The sequence below is a fragment of the Oncorhynchus mykiss genome, chromosome 14 (genome assembly GCF_057628025.1).
Source record: "Oncorhynchus mykiss isolate SJ-2025 chromosome 14, ASM5762802v1, whole genome shotgun sequence".
In the NCBI taxonomy this organism is placed as follows: Eukaryota; Metazoa; Chordata; class Actinopteri; order Salmoniformes; family Salmonidae; genus Oncorhynchus; species Oncorhynchus mykiss.
Genome location: NC_143035.1, coordinates 7,199,544 through 7,224,428, shown reverse-complemented (window position 1 = coordinate 7,224,428; position 24,885 = coordinate 7,199,544). Strand labels below are relative to the sequence as shown.

The following is a 24,885-nucleotide window of genomic DNA, read 5'->3' as shown; positions in this document are numbered from 1 at the left end:
TTAAAAAACATCTTCATAGAAAAAGACTCAAGTAAAAGTCACCCAGTTAAATTCTACATGAGTAAAAGTCTAAAAATATTTGTTTTAAAATATACTTAAGTATCAAAAGTAAAAGTATAAATCATTTCAAATTCCTTATATTAAACAAACCTGATGGCACCATTTTCTTGTTTTTGAATTTATGGAAAGCCACGGGCACACTTCAACATTCAGACATCATTTACAAATGAAGCATGTGTGTTTAGTGAGTCCAACCAGATCAGAGGCAGTAGGGAGGACCAGGGATGTTCAGTTGATAAGTGCTTGAATTTTACTATTTTTCTGTCCTGCTAAGCATTCAAAATGTAACGTGTACTTTCGTGTGTCAAGGAAAATGTATCGAGTAAAAAGTACAATATTTTCTTAAGGGATGTAGTGAAGTAAAAGTAAAAGTAGTCAAAAATATAAATAGTTAAGTAAAGTACAGATAACACAAAAAACAACTTCACTTTAAACTATCTTTACACTACTGCACATACTGTACAGTGCTCAGTGTAGTACTCTGACTGTATCACATAAGTACCACTAGGTGGCAACGAAGACTGAGAAGAGGTTATAAATGAAAATGTCTTACTCAGGCAGTTTAAAATAGAGTACCACATTATGAGTCATAATACCCCAAAAGCCTAGCGGTCAAACAAGGAAATGGTTCCAATAATATTTCCACCATTCATTTTTCCCATAGAAACACTTAAAATAAGGGCTGTGTTTCATTTTAGAAACACTTAAAATAAGGGCTGTGTTTCATTTTAGAAACACTTAAAATAAGGGCTGTGTTTCGTGTAGGCACACCCGGGTGTGAAGTTGTGATAACCGTGTACATTTCTCTAGGACAAGGTAACTTCTATCAACACATTTGCCTGTATTTACCCCCCCCCCCCCAAAATCAAACACTAATTAGCTGTTAATGTGGCAATCATAAAAAACTAAAAATGATGAGCTGTGGGGGCCCATGCGCCTGACATCAATGTCCACATTTTCATTGAATAAATCATTTTGACAGTAACCTTCCAAAAATTCATTCATAAACCTTGTTTTAACTGACATATGTACTCGGAAGCAAAATGTTTGTTTCTTGGGCTTCGGGTATGTGACTGAAAAAGTGCCCTAGGTCTTGAAAAATAGTGCAATGAGTGGCGCTTACTCAGTTCTTCAAAAGAGCATATCAGACCGAAAGCCTAATGCTTCTTGGGTAGTTCTTTATGAGTTTTAGTTTACAAAATAATCTCTCCGCAGAAGCAACAGTTACAGGGATGGTAAAAAAAAAAACTGCTTGAAAATCATAACAACATCAGGAAAACTGGGTTGAAGGGAGTGGTGCTTCAAATACAGCACTTTCGCAACCGTCAATTATCACTGATATATCTTGGCGTGCATTATTCAAGAATACGTTTACATTGTGTGCAGCGCCATGAACATACAATGCACAATGTCTCAATGTCCGGGCCTGCAACCTGGACCTACAGGCCGTGGCGAATACATTTGCTCACAAAAATGCAAGGCAACGCAGTCACATGCTGTAGCTACTATAGGCCTCTACGTGAAAAAGAGAGACAAGCACAGACACAAATAGACTTTATTCTAAGAGAAACAGAGAGAAAAAGAAAGACACAGAGAGAGAGAAAGCAAGGAGGACTTCAGCGGACCAGGGGAGTCTCTCAAATTGGCTTTAATTTCATTGAATTAGATTCAATTTAATTTACCTTGAATACCGCAGCCCATTTGTGTAGGCTATTAGCCAGACAGAACTCACTGAGCTCAACAACAAACAATGGTTGAATTTATCCTCAAGCCAAGTACTTTTTTCTTAATTGTAAGGCTGTTTGATGTGTAATTTTGATTTTAAAAAGTGTATCTAAATAGCAACTAAACGCGGTATCTAGCTATATACAGTACACTGCATAGCGTCCCTAGTAAGCTAGTGTTTTGAAGGTGGACTGACTGTATTATTTGGAATTAAAAGACTGGCTTCAAGCATAACAACTTTCTATCCAAGCTGGGAGAGAGCCCGAGGATGGCTCATGTCATGCAGGTTCCGGCAGGCTATACAGGAATAGATTTTTTTTTTTATCAATTGGTAGCTGTCGCATCAAACACTTATTTTACAATCTGCAATGTTAAAATGTCCAACTTTAATTACTGAACAAGCAATTACATTATTGCCACCAGCCAGCAGTCTACTGTAAACGGCAGCATTTCGACACCATGTACAGCTTTAATGAAATGTTAGGCTTAACATGAGAAAATTACAACCAAATAGGCCTACCAATAAACATTTATCCATTAGCTAAAGCACAGCTATAGGCTCATATGCCCTGGCACCAGAGAAAGCATGTCATCGATTCAATAGGCAGCCGCACAGACATGTAGCGATTTCAGCACCATGGACAGTGATCGGTAGTCTATAGTTTGTGAGTTCCTGTCCGGCTGATGCGTTAAACATTTTTTTTGTGGGGGGGAGGGGATCCAACCTTGCAGGGATCCAGAGAAACTGCATTATGGCAGTGGTGTGAGACCAATGGCTCTGGTCTACTTACTGTCCCCTCCCTGCTCTCTCCACCCGCCCCGCCCGAGCTTAAAAAATGAGGGAATGACCGCTTTCTCTGCGGTCTCTAGTAAAGAGTAAAGACCAACAGCAGGGAGAAATGATAGTGTAGGATTATTATAGAAGTTATATTATTTTCTAAGTCACTGTTGTGTAGTTCTAAAATGACTAACTACACAAAAGTGTTTGGAATTGTAATGATAATTGATTATCGACTACCTTACTCTATTCTGATTGGTCAGATGTTTGTTGATGGTTAGAAGAGTACAGGAAATAGTTGAGTTGAAGAGTGCTGGCCTAATGGCCGTGAAAAGGGTCAGTTGATCATCACATTTGCATAAGAGTAGTCAGTCTCCATCCAGGGTTCGTCTACATAGAGAGTGATCAACCCACCATCTAAAACCCTCAAACTACAATAGTATTATACAGGATTAAGTGGGAGGGATGTTTAATGATCAAATCAGATTTTATTTGGTAAAAGTGACTAGGCAATCAGGATAGATAATAAACAGAGTAGCAGCAGCATTTGTGTGTGTGTGTGTGTGTGTGTGTGTGTGTGTGTGTGTGTGTGTGTGTGTGTGTGTTGGAGTGTCCATGGCATTGTGTGTGAGTGTGTGCATAGAGCCATTGATAGTCATAGAAGTCCAGAGAACTCCAGTTTACCTCCTGGCAGGACAGAATGAACTCATCCAGAGTGACTACTCCATCTCTGTTCTTGTCCATCTTCTGGAAGAAAGCATCCACATGTTGTTTGGGAGTGTCTGTCTTCAGGGCAGGGTAGGTGTACTTCCCCATCATGTCATATATCGCTCTGACGATGTCTGTCATCTCCTGTAACACACACAAAAGCACAGTTTGTCTGTCAGTGGATGTCGAATGTGAAACAAAACACACAATTATTTAGAAATGTACTACACATATATTTATTTTATTTCATTTAACCTTTATTTAACTAGGCAAGTCAGCTAAGAACAAATTCTTATTTACAATGAAGGTCAAAAGGCCTTCTGCGGGGACGGGGCTGGGATTTAAAATGAAAATAAAAATATATAAATATAGGACAAAACACACATCATGACAAGAGAGACAACACAACATTGCATAATGTGAGACCTAAGACAACAACATAGCAAGGCAGCAACACATGACAACACAGCATGGTAGCAAAACAACATGACAACAACATGGTAGCAACACAACATGGTAGCCGCACAAACATAGTACAAACATTATTGGACACAGACAACAGCACCAAGGGCAAGAAGGTAGAGACAACAATACATCACGCAAAGCAGTCTCAACTGTCAGTAAGAGTGTCCATGATTGAGTCTTTGAATGAAGAGATTGAGATAAAACAGTCCAGTTTGAGTGTTTGTTGCAGCTCGTTCCAGTTGCTAGCTGCAGCAAACTGAAAATATGAGCGACCCAGGGATGTGTGTGCTTTGGGGACCTTTAACAGAATGTTACTGGCAGAACAGGTGTTTTTTTGGAGGATGAGCGCTGCAGTAGATATCTCAGATAGGGGTGAGTGAGGCCGAAGAGGGTTTTATAAATAAGCATCAACCAGTGGGTCTTGCGACGGGTATACAGAGATGACCAGCTTACAGAGGAGCATAGAATGCAGTGATGTGTCCTATAAGGAGCATTGGTGGCACATCTGATGGCCGAATGGTAAAGAACATCTAGCCGCTCGAGAGCACCCTTACCTGCCGATCTATAAATTACGTCTCCGTAATCTAGCATGGGTAGGATGGTCATCTGAATCGGGGTTAGTTTGCCAGCTGGGGTGAAAGAGGAGCGATTACTATAGCGGAAACCATGTCTAGATTTAACTTTAGCCTGCAGCTTTGATATGTGCTGAGAGAAGGACAGTGTGCTGTCTAGCCATACTCCCAAGTACTTGTATGAGTACTTGTATGAGGTGACTACCTCCAGCTGAGTAAAGACTGTATCATCTACATACAAATGGATGAGAGAGCTTCTTACTGCCTTAGCTATGTACTCCCTTGGTGACAAGCAATGGCTGAGACAGCAGATTTTCTGACTTTGTACACCGCACTCTTTAAGAAAGGTAGTTAGCGAACCAGGCCAAAGATCCCTCAGAGACACCAATACTCCTTAGCCGGCCCACAAGAAGGGAATGGTCTACCGTATCAAAAGCTTTGGTCAAGTCAATAAAAATAGCAGCACAACATTGCTTAGAATCAAGAACAATGGTGACATCACTGAGGACCTTCAAGGTTGCAGTGACACATCCATAACCTGAGCGGAAACCAGATTGCATACCAGAGAGAATACTGTAGACATCAAGAAAGCCAGTCATAAACTGTATGCTGTACCCACTTGCATGTGCACCACACACACACACACACACACACACACACACACACCTCCTTGTTGATGTAGCCATCTCTGTTTATGTCATACAGGTTGAAAGTCCACGTCAATTTCTCCCTCACTGATCCCCTCAGTAAGATGGACAGAGCCATGACAAAGTCCTGGAGGAGGGAGAGAACGAGACACGGTCACAAGGAGAATAAGAGTGATCCAGCATGGAATGCACGAAGGGTAACAGATCAGAGGATCGTGAGGGGGGGGGGGGGGGGGATTTGAGACGCGGTAGAGGAATGTTAACCTCAAACTTGATGGATCCGCTGTGTGCTGAGTCAAAGGCGTCGAACAGGTAGTGTGCGTAGGAACTGGCATCTGAAGAGCATTGGAGAGAAGAGAGATACATGTCACTCTTTATGGGCTTACACAACACACCCACTACACAACTCAACACCTTTACAAGTTATGGAGACACAAACTAATTTCTTACCTCCATGGGGAAAGAACTGGGCGTATATCTGTTTGAAGGTGTCCTCGTTCACCACCCCACTAGGGCACTCCTACGGTGGAAATAGAAAGAGAGAAAGAAAGACGGAGAGACAAAAAGAGAGAGAGAGAGATCAGCCACAGAGAGACATCGGTGACGGACACAGAGTGATGACGTGATGGAGAAATGGAATGATAAGTATAGACTGACTACATACGTTTTTGAAGCCACGGTAAAGGACTTGTAGCTCTCTCTTGCTGAAGTTGCTCTGAGCCTCCAGTTTATCCAGCCCTTCTGGCCGATGACACACAATGCTCATCTCAAAATCATCATCAATTTTATCTGGAGAGAGAGACATACATACCGTAGATATGAGATTTTCGCAAAAGGTTGCATTTTTATCAGCCATGGAAAATAGAAATAGGAAGAGAGAGAGAGAGAGAGGTGAAGTATAGAGTGGTTCAGGTAAGATAGGGCACAATAGGACAGTGGGAGAGATGGAGCAGAGAGAAAAAGAGAGACAGGAATGTAGAGAGAGTGACCTCAGTGACCTGATCATTAACAATTCATTACTGCCTCTGCCAGAGGGGAGGGGACCAGAGGACGGACAGACTGGCACACGGGCACACACACTCCTCCAGGCCATTTGGTTTCATCCTGGTGGCAGAGCTGTCTCTGTCGGTGTCTCATTAGTGAGGGGGTGGAGAGTGCTGACTCCAGCCCGAAGTGAGGTAATTCAGACACAACTCACCTGGGAAGCCAAGTGACACTTACGTTACAGGCACTCTGACAGATGCACTGTTCAGTGGTACTGTACTGTCACACATGCACTGACACACAAAACCAGCCTCACACAGAGCTAGGGTTGCAAAGCTACTGGTATTTTACCAAAGCTACTGGAATCTGCAGTAATTTTGGTAATTAACAGCTAATCTATGGCAATCTATCGTAACTTTGATAATTTATACGAACTATACTACTTTTGTTAACTTAAAACATTTATTCATGTGCAGTATTCCTTTTTTGGGCCTGCTTTAAATTATGTGCGGCTTATAACGGCCTCAAAAAGCCTTCATAAACACTACTTAAATGTGTGACAAATCATCTATAACCATTTGTCATTCTTTATAAAGGGTCCATAAATGTGGCATAACTGTGGGACATGATTCCCAATGTCAAATGTGGCATAACCCACTATGTCAAATGTGACATAAACCTGTGCTTTATAAAGGGTGACATAAGCGCCACTTAATAAAGGCCTTATAAATCATATTCAATTGAGGCTTCACGAAGAATTTCTAACCCCGTCATGCATCTTGGTAGAGCATTGCAACGCCAGGATATTGGGTTCGATTCTCGGGACCACCCATAAGTAAAAATGTATTCACGCATGGCTGTAGGTCACTTTGGATAAAAGTGTCTGCAAAATGTTATATTATATTTCACTAAGACATTTTTAGGATGGCTCAACCTCTTTCCCTCTTCGGTGCATAGTCAATATTGGACTTGACCTCAACTCCCCCCAAAATGCTGTGCTGCAAGATGACACACACTCTAAAGTTCAGTCTCTCGCATCAAACATCATTGTTAGGGCATCCATTACATTTTTTTGCCTACTTCTTTTTTCCCTAAATTCTGTTTTCTTAGTTTTGTTTTCCCAGGTTTCGGATTTCCCCCAGTTTTTTTTTGGTTTAACCAATATTTTTCCCACGTTTTTTTTCATAGAAAAACTAAACTACGTTTGATTTTCTGTCTTCACAACAATGCTTAAACCACATCAGGGGGTGACTTTTGAGTTATGGATGAAATCAACGAAACATAGATTTGTAATTGAGTGTAATTGCCCTTTAATTCATTGAGCATGCCCTGCATTGTTGTTCGATTAGCAGGGTTTCTGTAGTGCGTTATGCTCACATGTGATTTGATTCGGATGACACCGGAATGGGCATACTCTACTTACTGGAGCTTCACGTGAAGGAAAGAGTAGCGGAGGAAGGAGTTCGCTTCTGCTGCAGTGTTCATGGTAAAATATTAGCATTGTGGCCGTGCTTCGAGTAAAAGGCCAGGAACACTACGTATTATTCAGAGCCCCACGAAAGGACACAATATACAGTATACATCCTAGAGATCCTACTGAGCATTCCCTAACATACTTTTACTGCGGCACCCAGGATAGTTATTGCTGTAAGCCAATATGTATCCCATATACAGCGATTCGCATTGGCGACATTTATTTATTTAAAACCCAAATGTAATGCAAATGTCACTTAAATATGAACAAATATTAATAATTTTATGTTTCAACAATAATTGTTCAAATATCATGAATGGTTATCGAATATTTTATACTATTACGTGTGAGACTTTTATTTAGAACATTTCGTAAATTCCATGACCCGGAAGTACTTTTTTAGTGTTGTGGATGAGACGCTGAACATGTGACGAGAATGAACGTCAAATGCCAACTTGTGCTGCCACCGGACAGTAAAAAAAGTTAATTAATTAATTAAGCTTTATGTATTATAATCTAAATGATTTTGTTGTAGTTAAGTGTTGAGTTAGATCACATACAGTAGCTACCTCAATTGTTATTTTAAATCATTTCGGTGACTTCACCTAAATGTAGCTTGCTAGCAGGCTCGGCTAAATACAATTCACCCTAGATACAGCCATGTCTCATAGTCACGTTATGACATTTGTAAATTAAAGAGAAATATAATAATAGGAATTGAATGGAGTTTCCCCATCTTCCCATTTCTGGCGCAGCACAGAAATGGTCTTATCCAGATGATGGGACAAAGGCATTTCCTAACAAACCTGCTAACTTTCTTTGTTGTTACCTTTAAGGTTGGAACCAACATGCAGTAACTCCAGCAGGAAGAAAGACAATACGTTTTAGCTGTTGGTGATCATTTCCTAAGTGTTGATGCATTGGTGTTTACGGCATTAAGCCTTTATGTATGTGTTATTAATGACCAAAGGTGTCTGACTTTTTAGTAAGCACAGCGTCATATGATATAAGACATGTATGTGTATGTTAGTAATGACCAAACGGGTCTGACTTTATAGTAAGTACAGCACCATATGAAATAAGGCATTTATGTACAGTACCAGTCAAAAGTGTGGACACAGCTACTATAACACATATGGAATCATGTAGTAACCAAAAAAGTGTTCTCTCTTTCTCTCTCTGTCATACACACACAATTACTCCATTGTCCAACTATTAGCCCATAATAATATAGCAATAGTCATAGACACCAATACTATCTTCCATTCATATGGAAGTAATATCAGAGTTTTACACAGTACACATTTACAACCTTTTAACTCTATTTGCTCAGCAGGCTAACACGGTCAAGAGACACACTATCCGGGTTGATATTCAGCATAGTAGTGGTGCCAGTGGTAACTACTCACCCTCAACATGGATGACCCCCACAAGGTGCAGTAGTTTAACCGCCCCGCAGATCAGAAGCATAATAGCTATGATATGGAGACTGCTCGCCTCATGTTCTCCCTCATTATCCATCCTTTATCTCTACATCTATCAGGTCTACTGTTGGGTTTTCCCTTTCTTCCTGTTCTCCTATCTTCCCCTGCTCTGGCGGTACGTATGTAAACTTTCTACAGGACGTATCCCACCCCTCTCTCCCCTTCCCCTCTCTGTAGACTTCTGTCTCCTCTCACTGACTGCAACCACTATCATTCTACCTGCCTCGCTCTCTCTCCACCTCTTCCCTCCTTATCCCCCTCGCCCATCTCTTTCTCTCCCTCTTACCTTCGCACCATGCCTGTGACCCTCACTCCCCCTATACCCAGTTTCCCACTCTCTCATTCCCTCCCCCTTTCTCTCTGTTTAGTAATAGAATGTCCTTCACTCTCAGGATGGACACCACCTCCAGGGCGAGAGATGAACCACTGAACCTACCAGAACAATGATACACTCACCTTCAACCTGCCAGCTGTGTGTGTGTGTGTGTGTGTGTGTGTGTGTGTGTGTACATCACTGAGCTGTGCTTAACTTGCTTGAAGGTAACTTTGCTAAATTGACGTTATATCCTTTAAATGACACACAATTACAATAGACACAAGTTATTGTCCCCCATGTAAACCAACCAGTGACGCCAAGAGCTTTTATTTTTACCTAGAAAATACATTTCACTGTATGTGTAGGCCGTCATTGTAAATAATCATTTGTTCTTAACTGACTTGCCTAGTTAAATAAAGGTTCAATAAAAATCTAAAATACAAATTAATAAAGTAAAATCAACTTGCAGTAATTAAAATTTACCAGCAGAGGGAGGCAGACTCTCTTGCAAGTTTAGATCCCTGACTGTCATTGTCCACTTCCTCCATTCATATTGGTCTAATGGTATTATTCCAGAACCTGTTCAGCACTTTGAGCATGTCTTGTCAGGGTTTCCTTACAATGGAATGGGCGGCAGGTAGCCTAGCAGTTAAGCAAGTTGGGCCATTAACCAAAAGGTCTCTGGTTTGAATCCCCAAACTGACTAGGTGATTTTATTTTTGTCAATGTGCCCTTGAGCTAGGCACTTAATCCTAATTGCTTCTGTAAGTCTCGCTGGATAAGCGTGTGATGTAAATAAGTGTATGCATCCCTATTCTTCTCCTCTGTCGTCCTATTCAAACTGATCCCGGTAATCCTTCTTTACGAGACGCTCGTTTGCATAATCTGAATCAGGCAAGGGCTACAGCTGCTTCTCATTGGCCATTTAACAGCGAGGAGCACTCGCTAAGAAGCATAACCACTACTCTGACATCACAACACTGAGCAGGTACAGTGCCTTCAGAATGAATTCGCACCCCTTTTCCACATTTTGTCGTGTTACAGCCTGAATTTGAAATGGATTACATTGAGATGTTGTGTCACTGATCCACACACAATACCCCGTTATGTCAAAGTGGAATTATGTTCTTAGAAATTCTCAACAACCAATTTGACAGAGCTTGGAAGACTTTTTGAAAGAATAATGGGCAAATATTGTTCAATCCAGGTGTGCAAAACTCTTAGGTCCCAATTCCGACCCTAGTTAAGAGTGTCTAAAGGGAACGTAGCATTAGAAGAGCATGCTATTCACCCACTATTCGTTTTGGGTGGAGATGGAATAAATGAAGATGTGGAGGGGTGTCTACAGATACACCGTATTCTGACCTTGACTTCATTCCCTCATAATTCCACCACCTTTACACGTGAGGAAACCATGAATAAGGTCAAGCGAATCTGCCGGTTCCAAGTGGAAAAGCATCTACTTTCTTTTTCCTAATGGAAATAACAGAATTCCCCGTGCACATTTATACATTTATAATTGTATTTATAAATTGGCAAGTGCTATTGATAAGAGCTGGGTAAATGAGTAATCTGTTTGTAGAAGGGGATTGTAATTACAAATAGTAATTGTTTTAGATGATTTTTCCTTATGATCTCTGGGGATTCATGTGAAACTAGCCATACGGAAGCAAACTGAAAGTCATATCAACATGACATCTTTTCCATGGTCAAATTGGAAATAAACCGTTTTGCCGTTATTCTGAATTTGAATTGTGTGCCCTCGTAATTTGCACGGATGAAATGAGGAGACTAATGCTACAGACATCAGTAGGGCTGATGAGTTGATCTATGCGCTTTGTTTTGATTCTGTGCCCGGGCTTTTCTCCATTTTATTTGACCGTTTGTAACATGTTAAATATTAGCCACTATCGGGAGCCACCGTTAGTAATACCCACGCGCATGTATTTTTGCATAATTCCATTCTGTTTACCTCTCTTCCCTCTGTCACATCCTTGTAGTTGTTGCTGAGGGTCGCTGGCATTAGTGGATCACATTAGGCTAACGTTGTACAATCGTTTGGGACATGTAGCCTATTTGAATCATTATGGAACTCAGACCACGCGTAGCAGGTTAAACCTGGAGTTTGGCGCACAGTTCATAACGACTGGATCGTAGTCGTATGATCAATGAGGATCAGGGTAGATTTATAGGACTTGTTCAACCCCTATCGTGCGCTTTTCCCCCCACCTTCCGATATTTCGTGGGTTGAACTTGAATATGGCAACTTTCAGGGTGAATCAAACCACTGTACTTTTTAGTCACCGTTATATTTTGTGGGCAAAGGTTCATTTTTGTACTTTCCTAACCCTAAAACGTGACTGAATAATCTACATGAATGTATCTATCTACCAGTTGGTGCTGAAACAGAGACGAATATGCATAGATGGCTTTCTTTCTTGGCAGCCTATATTCTGACCCTGTTCTCTCAATGTGTTCTAATGAGTCTGTCGACCAAATTCTAATTAAAAGCACACCTTATTTAAAGGGATGGCTGAAGACAAATGTACTTTTAAACCCCATTGAATGAAAACTCCATGAGAATATTCTGTTGGCAACTCAATAAGGCAAGTCTGAATCGCCAAATACTGATAAGTGCGTAGGAAAGGCGTGTATAGGAAGGGCATACATTCCTAAGTCAGGATCGGGACCTTAGACGTACCCAGGATGATGGAGTGTTTCTTCCGCTTTGACACGACAGAGTATTTTGTGTAGATCGTTGACAAAAAAATAAATAACAATAAGTCCATTGTAATCCAACTTTGTAACAAAAAAAAAATGTGAGCAAAAGTCAAGGGGCGTGAATACTTTCTGAACGCACTATATATGGATCCCTAACATAGACATATTACACACACAAATGTATTACCACAGCCTTACCTCATACACTCACAGCCAGTGGAAATAAGATACTCGTTTTTAAATCCCATTTGACTAAAGCATCTTTATCGACTTCAGGTTGGCAAATTAGCATACCTCCAACATACACACGGCAATAAATCACAGTCAAATTTGAGGCAGCCCTACTGCCAATGTATGTAATCACCAGCCTTTTGAATGGCTCACTATGTCCAAAACGGACACACAGAGAGTGGCATCTCCACACATTCTTAGAGAGTGCAAAAGCAACACACCCATTAAAAAAAAAGAATTCAGCAAAAAAAGATTCAGCAAACACACACACACACCACTGCACTAATTATTACGCTAATGCCACGAGACAGTCAGTGTGAAAGGCATTAAGAGTTCATCCGTCCGCTCATCCCCATGGACAAGAAGAAAGGCTTCTGCATATATGGTGTCCGCAGATGAAGACACACATACACTACTAGATAGTCAACTGAGGGCGTCGTCACAGGATGTCTTGGTTAATAAGCACTCTCACACCCTGCAATACAAAGTCTACACCACAGTGTGGGTGAGAGAAGGAACGGGAGGGAGGGAGGGAAAGGGGATTGAATGGGAGAGGTGGATGAGAGAAAAAAAGAGGGATGTGGAAGGGTTGGGATGAGAGCGAGGAGAAAGATGCAGATGATACCGTCTGAAGTGTGTGGGAGAGAAAGACGGAAGGAAAGAGAAAAAGAAGAGTGGAATGAGCAAGAGATACGAGAGCACAACTGAAGAGGGAGGAAGGAGACAGATTGGGGGCAAAAAAAAAAGACGAGGTTGACAGAGCAAGGGAGGAAGAGATGTGGAGAGAGCGAGAGAGAGAGATGACGAGGAAAGGGTAACGAGAGAGAGATGGCGGAAAAGACAGAAATTATGAGAGCGAGAGTGGCGGGGAGAGAGAAGATGGAGACAACATTGCTTCAGGGGCCCAGGTGAGGGAGGGAACGATGGAGGCGGAAGAGAAGGAATGAACAATTCACCAGAGAGAAAAAGCCATCAAAAAGCCTCTGTTGAGACTCAGTCAGAATGACTGTCCCAGAAGACACACAAACAGACACTGTCACAGAGACAACAAGCAGCAGAGAACATCAGGGAGATAAAACCCAGAAACAGAACAGGATAATACACGTCCAGAGCACAGCGTTGTCATGATAAAGCCATGACATGACGATGCATTGCCAGAATAGGACTAGAATCACCTTAAACATATCACATTATCTGCAACATGTCACAAGGGATGTCTGACGTTCTCACGGCCTTGTATTGAACACAGAGTAGGCCTAGCACACACCATTGATATGTATATCAAGACACAAAAACAATATTTAATAATGCACGTGTTCATGTACAGTATGTCAGTGTTTCATAATATAAAACGTGATATGTTAGCCAATGGGATTTACACTAAACTAAAATAAGAAACCCAACATGCAACAATTTACAGTTCATATATTGAAATCAGTCAATGGAAATCTATTCGTTAGGTTTCACAGGACTGTGAATACAGATATGCATCTGTTGGTCACAGATACGTTTAACAAAAAAGGTAGGGGTGTGGATCAGAAAGCCAGTCAGTACCATTTGCCTCATGAAGTTTGGGAATTTTGTCCCACTCCTCTTCAATGGCTGTGCGAAGTTGCTGGATATTGGCGGGAACTGGAACACGCTTTCGTACATGTCGGGTCCAGAGCATCCCAAACATGCTCAATAGGTGAAACATGAGGTGATGGCAGCGGACAAATGGCACGGCAATGGGCCTCAGGATCGCGTCATGTTTTCTCTGTATATTCAAATTGCCATCGACAAAATGCAATTGTTTTCGTTGTTCATAGCTTATGCCGGCCCATACTTGAAGCCCACCGCCACCATGGGGCACTCTGTTCATAAAGTTGACATCAGAAAACTGCTTGCCCACACGACTCCATACACGCTGTCTGCCATCTGCCAGGTACAGTTGAAACCGGGATTATTCCGTGAAGAGAACACTTCTCCAGCCTGCCAGTGGCCATCGAAGGTGAGTATTTGCCCACTGAAGTCGGTAATGATGTCGAACTGCAGTCAGGTCAAGACCCTGGTGAGGACGAAGAGCACACACATGAGCTTCCCTGAGACGGTTTCTGACAGATTGTGGATAAATACTTAAGTTTCATCAGCTGTCTGGGTGGCTGGCCTCATACGATCCTGCAGGTGAAGAAGCCGGATGTGGTTACACATGATCTGCGTTTGTGAGGCCGGTTGGACGTACTGCCAAATTCTCCAAAACATTGGTTGTCTTGGCAAAGGAGAAATGCTCACTAACAGGGATGTAAACAAATTTGTGCACAAAATTTGAAAGAAATAAGCATTTTCTGCGCATGGAACATTTCTGTTAGCTTTTATTATTATTTTTCATTTTTTATCCCTTTTTTCATGGTATCCAATTGGTAGTAGTTGCAGTCTTGTCTCATCGCTTCAACTCCCGTACGGACTTGGGAGAGGCTAATGTCGAGACCCATGCGTCCTCCGAAACACAACCCAACCAAGCTGCACTGCTTCTTGCCTTAGACCACTCTGCCATCCGGGAGGCCCCTGGGATCTTTTATTTCAGCTTGTGAAAATGGGACCAACACTTTACATATTTATATTTTTGTTCAGTTTAATGTTATAATGTTACAATATGGCAATAGCCCATATGGAAATATCCTAGAATGACAGAGTAATATGTAAAAGTATGCAAATTAGCAATAAGTAATATGCAAAAGAATGAGCAATAAGCACATTTTCTTCTGGCTAAAAATGGAGAGCAACAGGTCCTCAACACACCCTTCTCTCCCCTCTCCCTTTCCACCCCCCCCCCCCCCCCCCCCTCTCTCTACTTCTTTCTCTCTCTTAACTTGTGAGTACATGCCCTATATGGCCTTGGTTAACTTTGGACCCACATGTCTTAGAATACTGCGCTGACCTGTCCCTCCCGAAAACTGACATCTTTTGTTGCCATGACGACCGTGCTTCCAAGGTAACAGGCAAGAAAAGAGTGTGTGAGCAGAGTGATAAATACCTTGTGCATGTGTGTGTCGCCCCTCCACTGCTGTGCGCACACACACACAATGTCACTTCCTTCCACCTCCAACACATGGACATGCAAACACACAGACACCACCTGGGCATGCACCTAGACATGAACACTAGCTAAGCTATACATTATCTCTTTCCTGATGAAACTCTCTCTCGCTCTTTAGTTTTTACACACCTGTTACCTCAGTCTCTCTCTCACACAAACATTCAACAGATGCTTCCATGGTGTAGTGACACAGTTACCTGATTATTAGTGTGTGTGTGTGTGTTTGACTTTATATTGGTTGCGTGTGTTTTTGCTAGGCGTAGGTTGTGTTGTTTTCATAAATGAGAATGTGAGTGCTAACATTCTTTTTTAAGTTGTGTGTGTACATGCCCATGTGTCTCTCCTCTGGACGGCCTCCCCTCCTCTCCCCCATGGTTAACGTGCCCACCACTGCGCCCATGTTGTCGTCATGGTAACAGCCTTGTCTACGTTCTGTCTGAAGAGGTTTCGTCACGTCTGACAGTTTTCACTTCCACTGCCTACCCCACTCCTTCCCTCTCTCCACTCATCCCTCTCATGAACCGACCCCCTCTTCCTTTCTTCTACCCTCTCAATCTCTGTGGAGGTGCTTAGCTCCTCTCCCTCACCTGTTACACATTAGTAGTTGCTGCTGTGCTCCTACCCCCAAAATACTCTAGAGCAGGCCTGGGCAACTCCAGTCCTCGGGGGCCTGATTGGTGTCACACTTTTCCCTCATCCCCTGGCAAACAATCCGTGAATCAGTGAATCAGTGAATCATTGAATCAGTAAATCCGTGAATCAGTAAGAGGTTGATTCATTGAATCATAGATCATGATTCGGATTTCACTACTGTTATGACACTCAAACACACAGATAGAATCTCACACACACACACACACACACACCAATTATTTAAGTTAACGAAATTGATTTCATACATAATCATACTGCCACACAAACACCTTCACAGACACACACACAAATAATTCTCAAGTGAACAGAGACCTGTGTCACATCTTCTCCTGCCTCTTTCTCCCCCACCCCCAGCCATCATAGCTTGTACATGAAGCACACACAGCCCTCCAATCCATCAACCATCTCACTTATCACCCAGTTCATGCATCATCACATCCCCCAGTACATACATTAATCTATAAAAAGCACACTAGGAGAGAGAAGAGGGAGACAGAAAGGAGGAGAGCGAGAGGAAGGGAGGTGGAGGGGGAGAAGGAGTGTGAGGAAAGGGTGGGAGAGGAAAAGGAGGAGGATGAGGAGGTGATGGACTTAAATTAAAGGGAAGAGAAACAGGAAGAGAAGGGGAGAGAGGATGTAGAGAAAGAAAAGTGTAATAGACAGGCGTTAGGGAGCAAGGTGGAGAGAAGGGGGGATCATGATATGTTACAGTTTTTAAAAAAAATCATCGCTAGGACCCATTTCTCAGTACTTACTGTAGGTCACTTTTTCCAAACTCTTCACATAGTTCTCCTAATCAACTTTCAGCTTGGCACAGCAGTTAATTTCACATCCCAAATGCACTAAAACGACCAAAACACTTCATACATGTCTCAAATCAACTCATTCTTCCGTCACCCAACGTGCACACCTTGACACTCACAAAACAATGACCTAAAAAACACCAACAACAGTTAGCATTGCTCAACGTATTCTTTTGTAAAATGTCTTTACAAAACAAGAATGACAGCTGTCTACTGTTTAGAATTCACTGCAGTATATGTTACAGGAATGAATCAGACATGATGCAATGTGCTTCAATATGTTTTACGGCATTTTCTGGCATTGAGTGATTCCAAAATACAAGAATTTGTATATACACCATCTACCAATACAGATACAGTAGCAGTGCTAGTCAACCCTGTTTTCTGCATTTGGCCACAGGTTCTCATCCACATCACATCTCATGTCATCTTGGGCAACACACCTAGGAACTAATCTATTGGCCTGGTCCACCCCTGGCAGTCTTCTGCAGATTTGTCCAGGCATCCAGCATTCATTGCGTCCAGGAGGGACATTTGATCATGTGGATGGTGGTCATAAACCTTCCACCTCCATGAGAAAAATAATTCCTCTATGGGTTTGAGGAATGGAGAGTAAGGAAGGAGGAAACGTGACACCATCCTGGGATGGGCTGTAAAACCACTCTGTGACTGCATGGGAGTGGTGAAATGTCACGTTGTCTCATACAATTACAAACGTTGGCCGATTTCGCCTCGCTGCAACCCTTTCCTCACCTGGCACAACCTTCCATAGAGGTCATCCAGGAATGTAATGAGACGCTCGGTGTTGTATGGCCCAATTAGTGGTTTGTGTAACAGCCATCCATCAGAGGATATTGCTGCACACATTGTGATGTTGTCACCCCTCTGGCCCTGGACATGAACTGCGGCTCTTTTCCCAATCACATTCCTTCCTCGCCGCCGTGTTTTGGCCAAGTTGAAACCAGCCTCATCCACAAAGATGAATACGTGGGGTGTTTGCCTGGCTTCAATCTCCATGACTCTCTAAAATAAATCCACATGGCAACATAAGAGTTAGGCTATCACGGTAGTTTACATTATACCTAAAAACATGCCATTGTGTGCCTCTGCCCTGTTTGGTTTTGTTCAAAACCAGTTCTGTATTTTATAGTCATCTTACCTGGACGTATTGGTTCCTGAGTTGCTTGACTCGTTCAGAGTTCCCCTCAAAGGGGACAGTGTACAACTGCTTCATCCTGACTTGATGTTGTTTCTGGACTCTAGAAATAGTTATGCTTACATTGTGAATATTTCCATATGCATCGTTGTCTGCCAACACTCTGTCCCGAATCTCTGTGAGTTCTATGCCATTGTTTCTGACGACCATATCAACGATTGCAGTTTCCTGCACAGCAGTGAAAATCCTACCTCTCCCGCCTGTGGGAAGCAACCGTTGGGTCCTAAGCAGAAATACAAAAACAATTACACACAAGTGGGTTTGAAGGCTTTGCTCAATTGACATCTGTAATGTGCAGTTCAGTCAGATGCCCTTGCAGAATGCACATCGTACCTGTTGTTTTGCCATCCATGTCTCACAATAGATGCCACTGTTGAGCGTTGCAGATTTGGCTGCACTCTCAGACCAGCCTCTCTCATTGATGGACCATGATTTATTACATGATACATTATAGTAGCCCTAATCTCATCTGAGACTACAGCTCTTGATCTTCCTCTCAAGTCCTCTTCCACCACGCATACATACTCCTCTCCCTCTCCCAGCCACTCTTCTTCCTCTGTCAGCCACTTCTCTATCGCTGGCTGGGTACCATGTTTACATTACAGTTCAGCATTATTCCTAAGATGTCTCCTTTTGTATAGATGGCAATGAAATTGAAAGACTAACACCTGGGTGTTCAGCTACAATGGGAATCAGCTGTGGTTGGTCTAATTGTTTTGATAGCATTTCATGTTTTAGATGTGGAATATATTTCAATACAGTATTACTGTAGAAATGTAGCAAATTGCTGTCTTAATCCGTTTTGTGTTATGTTAGATTTTGAACTTAAGTTTAACAGTTCTGAAAAGAGTATGTAAACATGTGCTAATTGGCCTGTAGGTACATAGAGTTTGTGCTGGTGGTCGTGTCCGAGTGAGAAAAGAATTCATGAAATTTGAAAGATGTAGCCATTGAATGCATTTTGTACCAAAGCAATGAAAAAATGATCCACAGTTTAGCCCACATAGACTGCTGTTGTGCACACTGTGAGAAGAGTTTTGAAACGGTGACCTAAGTATCGAGAAATGGGTCCTATGGGTTGCAAAAAAACTGTAACGTGTGATTTATTGTGTGATATCCTGTGCAGTGTCACACACGTGTGCGTGCGCTCTATGCCTTCTGTACTGTGCGTTCTGTCCCCAGGTGTGAACAGAAAGGAATGTATGATCACAGTGCAGCCAGGTCTCTGAGGAGTACAGCAGCATGTGTCCTCTGCGACCACGTACGGTATGCATCATGACCCATGTCCACTACCACTCATCATGTTCAGAAAATAGAAAGAGGTTCAGCGCTAAAACACAAATACTTTAGTGGGCTCTGCTCTCCTCTTTCAAGTCTGTCTTTCTCTCTACCGTTCTCTCTCTCTTCATCCCTCCAAGGAAACCGTCTCCACCTCTATCTTTCATTATATTCCTTTATCTAGAAATCTCTCTATCTCTCTCTACAGTAACTCCCACTCCACACTACTTCCTCAAGGTGTAGCCTAACTTAACACTCCTGGGCAAGTTGTTATCTCCTGCTCCATCTCTCTAACTCAACAATGACAGGGAAAGTCATTTCCCTGAGGTACACGTAATAGTTTTTCTTGCTAGTAACCATTTTACTGAAAGGAGGAGGAACACCCATAAAGAGTGTGTGTGTGTCGTATTGTGTGTGTGTGTCATATTGTGTGCGTGTGTGTCGTAATGTGTGTGTGTGTGTGTCTGTCGTAATGGGAGTGCCAAATTGTGCGTGTGTGCGTGTGTGTGTGTGTGTGTGTGTTATTGTATGTGCCTCTGAAAAGCTTGTTGAATCCCTGCGGGCAGATTGAGAAACAGCTACACTGTTTATTAAGGTCCCTGTCGAGATGAAAGAAAAAGACTGAGGAAGAAGAAAGAGCAAGAGAGAGAGAGAGAGAGAGAGCGAAAGAGAGTGAGAGCGAGGAAGAAGAATCAGGCAGAACAGGAGATGAGAAAGAACGGAGAAGACAGAGAGACAGAGGAGGTATGGAAACACGTGACTTAGGAGAGAGAATCTGGGAATGGCAAGAAAAGGGGGACAGTAGGGGACAAACATACCGATCTCAATGAAGATGAAGTCAGTCAAACTCATCCCTCAAACCCCAGAAACACTCATTTCCCCTTAAGACCAATGATTTCACATCTACGTGCATCTCTTCCCTTTATCAAGATAGATTTTGTGAGCCTTGAGACTTCTCTTCAAACAAAAAAAACACATTTCAAATGAATCCATTCCATTCCTTTCGGGTAGATATCCACCTGGGTAGATATCAGTCCTCAGATATGTATCTCCACCTGGGTAGATATCAGTTCTCAGATATGTATCTCCACCTGGGTAGATATCAGTTCTCAGATATGTATCTCCACCTGGGTAGATATCAGTCCTCAGATATGTATCTCCACCTGGGTAGATATCAGTCCTCAGATATGTATCTCCACCTGGGTAGATATCAGTCCTCAGATATGTATCTCCACCTGGGTAGATATCAGTCCTCAGATATGTATCTCCACCTGGGTAGATATCAGTCCTCAGATATGTATATCCACCTGGGTAGATATCAGTCCTCAGATATGTATCTCCACCTGGGTAGATATCAGTCCTCAGATATGTATCTCCACCTGGGTAGATATCAGTCCTCAGATATGTATCTCCACCTGGGTAGATATCAGTCCTCAGATATGTATCTCCACCTGGGTAGATATCAGTCCTCAGATATGTATCTCCACCTGGGTAGATATCAGTCCTCAGATATGTATCTCCACCTGGGTAGATATCAGTCCTCAGATATGTATCTCCACCTGGGTAGATATCAGTCCTCAGATATGTATCTCCACCTGGGTAGATATCAGTCCTCAGATATGTATCTCCACCTGGGTAGATATCAGTCCTCAGATATGTATCTCCACCTGGGTAGATATCAGTTCTCAGATATGTATCTCCACCTGGGTAGATATCAGTCCTCAGATATGTATCTCCACCTGGGTAGATATCAGTCCTCAGATATGCATCTCCATCTGGGTAGATATCAGTCCTCAGATATGTATCTCCACCTGGGTAGATATCAGTCCTCAGATATGCATCTCCATCTGGGTAGATATCAGTCCTCAGATATGTATCTCCACCTGGGTAGATATCAGTTCTCAGATATGCATCTCCATCTGGGTAGATATCAGTCCTCAGATATGTATCTCCACCTGGGTAGATATCAGTCCTCAGATATGTATCTCCACCTGGGTAGATATCATTCCTCAGATATGTATCTCCACCTGGGTAGATATCAGTCCTCAGATATGTATCTCCACCTGGATAGATATCAGTTCTCAGATATGTATCTCCACCTGGGTAGATATCAGTCCTCAGATATGTATCTCCACCTGGGTAGATATCAGTCCTCAGATATGTATCTCCACCTGGGTAGATATCAGTCCTCAGATATGTATCTCCACCTGGGTAGATATCAGTCCTCAGATATGTATCTCCACCTGGGTAGATATCAGTCCTCAGATATGTATCTCCACCTGGATAGATATCAGTTCTCAGATATGTATCTCCACCTGGGTAGATATCAGTTCTCAGATATGTATCTCCACCTGGGAAGATATCAGTCCTCAGATATGTATCTCCACCTGGGTAGATATCAATCCTCAGATATGCATCTCCACCTGGGTAGATATCAGTCCTCAGATATGTATCTCCACTTGGGTAGATATCAGTCCTCATATATGTATCTCCATCTGGGTAGATATCAGTCCTCAGATATGTATCTCCACCTGGGTAGATATCAGTCCTCAGATATGTATCTCCATCTGGGTAGATATCAGTCCTCAGATATGTATCTCCACCTGGGTAGATATCAGTCCTTAGATATGCATCTCCATCTGGGTAGATATTGTACATTATATCCTCAGAAAATCTATTCTGCATCAATATCAATTAATTTACTTCACGGTCTTCAAAAATGGACACAGTATATATTTAGCAGGATATACTTCAAAAGCTTTCAGTCATGAACACATCTCTTCAGACTATCAATTTCATGTTATGCATTCCTTTCCAACCCTCTTTGTTTTTTTAATCTCTCCCAGCACAGACGTCATGAGCCCTCAACATTATCTTCAGAATACCAATTTCACATCAATATCTCTTCCTTTGACTCACAGTCCAAAAGACGAGTCTTGCTGCTCAGACAGAGATAGCTGTATCTCTCAGAGTCTCAGACCTGGCTTTGTCTCTACCAGCATAGAGATGATCAACCTTCCTTCCATCTCAAATCTCATTCAGTCAATCAATCAAATGTATTTTACAAAACCCCTTTTCACATCAGTAGCTGCTTGACAGATACGCAGCCTGAAACCCCGACGAGCAAGCAATGCAGAGGTAGCTGAACACAGGTTGATTCAGAATCCCAGTCCCATTTATCTGTCACCAACGCCCTGAGAAAGACAGAGAGGGAGACAGAGAGAAAGGGAGCCACCATACTTTGACACGCTTTGCTTATATTCTCGGCTAACTGGGGCTGATGTGATTTCTCTGCTCCCGCTGCTGTGACAGACTGGGGACTCGGTTTCAGAACAGCATCTCCTCCCATTCTGATTTGCTCTCTCATTTGTTTGTGGGGTTGGGAGTGGGAGCAGGGAGGAAAGCAATTCTGACAGTCAATCTATGGGTCTGTTGGGGATAAGGGCACATATGAAGAGATACCACACACATAACTTAGAGATGACAGCACACACACACACACACACACAGTTCAGTTGAAGGGCAAAACTCAGTTTGAGCTACACCATGACTCATTGACCTCCTGCTGTTTAGGGCAGTCACGTAAGCCTCTCTTCACATCATAATCGTCATGGCCACAGCCATTTACAGTGACACGTCATATATCGTCATATATCCCCCCCCAGCTACTAAAACACACAGCTATAATCACTCAAGCATATAGAAACACATACAAGATAAACGTATAGCGGCACAACGGGGGTGAAAAACACCACAGGCATGTTTTAAATCATGAAGTATTAATATGAGTGTTATGGTATGTGTCAGAACCATACAGTGCAGCTATGTCATGTATCACTTCTGTCATTTCAATGAAGCCATCTATCAATCACCACACCTATGTTATAGCACACAGCTCATTACAATAACACCGGGCTGGGGACGTCGCTCTTAGAAGTTCCGTCTTGAAATTTAGGGTGTTTGAATAATTCAGGGTGTCCCTAATCTGTTATTATTAAAGCAAATCAGCGTCATTTTTCGAAATCTAAAATGTCTGCCGGTCATCTTCCCCGGGCATGTCGGAGATACTGTGTTTAGCCACTCTCCCCGGGGACCACCGAATCAAATCGAGCTTTCTTTACGTTGCACATTTCAGCCATGAATGCAACGCGATGCGCTTCACAGGGGAAAAAAAATGAAATAAAAAACGATGAAAATAAAAACATAAAACAAACAGAAGAAGATGAAAAACAGAAGAAGAAGAATAAAAATTGTTAGACTAAAAAAGTACCCAGAGGAAAAGCAAAGCTAAAAAGGCGTGTTTTGAGAATTATTTTAAACATGTCCACAGTTTTGTCTCCCCTCAGAGTCTCTGGCAGGCTATTCCAGAGGCAGGGGGCATAACAACTAAAGGCTGCCTCTCCATGCCTCTTAGTCCTAGGCTTTGGAATAGTTAAAAGGCCAGTACCTGAGGACCTGAGGGACCTACTGGGTACAACACTTAAAGCATATCTGATATGTATTAGGGTGCACAATCAAGCATTGATTTGAAAAGCAATCAAGGAATCTTAAAACTCACAGGCAGCCAGTGAAGAGACCTTAAAACCAGTGTACTGTGTGCTCTCCATCTGGTCTTGGTCAGTACCCGTGCTGCAGCATTCTGTATGTTTTGCAGTTGACCAATGGATTTCTTGTGTAGACCAGACTGGAGAGCATTACAGTAGTCAAGCCTGCTTGTAATAAAAACATGGATGAGTCTCTCTGTATCAGCCTGAGAGAGAAACGGCCTGAGAGAGAAACTCAGGTGGTAAAAAGCTATTTTGGTCACATTCCTGATGTGTGATTCGAAATTGAGTTCAGAATCTAAAATGACACCTAGGTTTTTTTTACCTGGTGTTTTATCGTTATTTACCGTGAATTAAAATGTGCGGCCAGATTCTCTCTCTGTGCTTTGGCTCCAATAATAATTACTTCGGTCTTGTCTTGATTTATCTGGAGGAAGTTGTGAGCCGTCCAAGTATATAAATGACTAATACAGTCTAATAATTTATCCATGGAGATAAAATCCTCTGGTGACACAGAAATGGGAAGGTGTGTATCGTCGACGTAGCAGTGAAAATCAATGCAGTGCTTTCCGATAACGGCCCAAGGGGTAACATATATAAACTCAACCGTACCGGACCCAAAACCAAACCTTGCGGAACACCACAAGTGATTTCTATAATGACATTTTAATAGAAAGTGTTTCTTTATCATTAAACCAAAACATGTTTCAGCACACCAGCTTTAATCAGGGTGCTTCTTACATCATTGAACAAGCCTGGCTCTATGTCAGACTCTGGGCACTCAGCCTCCTCTGGGATTGGATATGAAAGGAAAGGAAACTGAAAACGTAAACCGTGGCAAATATCGTGGAAGAGAGTGAATTTAAACTTGGCAACCACTCAAACAATCGCACATCAAGCTAATTAAATACTAAAAACTTCATTAAGCACAGACACCGGCAAATACACATACACACACAAAGACACACACAGGCACAGTGCTGTGGGCAATGGATGATCACCCCTGGATAGAGCCATGTGTCTAGTAAAGCTATTTGGCAGTTCTAATTGCTCCTTTTGGTGGGTGTCTTTTGATGTGTGGGGGGGGGGGGGGGGTGTTGGTGAGGGCGTAACTGATTAAGCTTTAGAAGCACAGAGGAGATGTGTTGC

The 24,885-nt window shown here is 42.3% G+C and overlaps 2 protein-coding genes and 1 long non-coding RNA gene across 10 annotated transcripts in view; 1 reads left to right on the top strand and 2 right to left on the bottom strand.

Moving 5' to 3' along the window:
• The window catches only part of LOC110488650 (A-type potassium channel modulatory protein KCNIP1), a 41,286-nt gene that overhangs the window by 2,459 nt on the left and 13,942 nt on the right, over nucleotides 1-24,885 (bottom strand). For both annotated transcript variants that reach the window (XM_036942763.2, XM_036942764.2), the window contains exons 2-6: nucleotides 5,620-5,744; nucleotides 5,406-5,475; nucleotides 5,220-5,290; nucleotides 4,975-5,082; nucleotides 3,248-3,415 (exon numbers count right to left, since the gene is read on the bottom strand). In XM_036942763.2, the coding sequence (XP_036798658.1) occupies nucleotides 3,248-3,415; nucleotides 4,975-5,082; nucleotides 5,220-5,290; nucleotides 5,406-5,475; nucleotides 5,620-5,744 (542 nt within the window). The remainder of the gene's footprint in view (nucleotides 1-3,247; nucleotides 3,416-4,974; nucleotides 5,083-5,219; nucleotides 5,291-5,405; nucleotides 5,476-5,619; nucleotides 5,745-24,885) is intronic.
• LOC110488653 (uncharacterized) lies at nucleotides 7,775-9,731 on the top strand. 7 transcript variants are annotated; one of them, XR_016486205.1, is made up of 5 exons: nucleotides 7,775-7,886; nucleotides 8,250-8,303; nucleotides 8,750-8,847; nucleotides 8,957-9,012; nucleotides 9,290-9,731. It is a non-coding gene; the product is annotated as an uncharacterized LOC110488653 (long non-coding RNA). The 7 variants fall into 7 exon arrangements; XR_002468459.3 differs by having other exon boundaries at nucleotides 7,815-7,886; nucleotides 8,747-8,847; XR_016486203.1 differs by having other exon boundaries at nucleotides 7,818-7,895.
• On the bottom strand, nucleotides 14,520-18,507 carry LOC149978270 (uncharacterized; the record flags this gene model as incomplete). The annotated part of the gene is made up of 3 exons (XM_090198049.1): nucleotides 14,520-17,721; nucleotides 17,858-18,137; nucleotides 18,248-18,507. Coding segments are annotated over 3 exons (855 nt in total), but the record flags the coding sequence as incomplete, so codon positions are not given.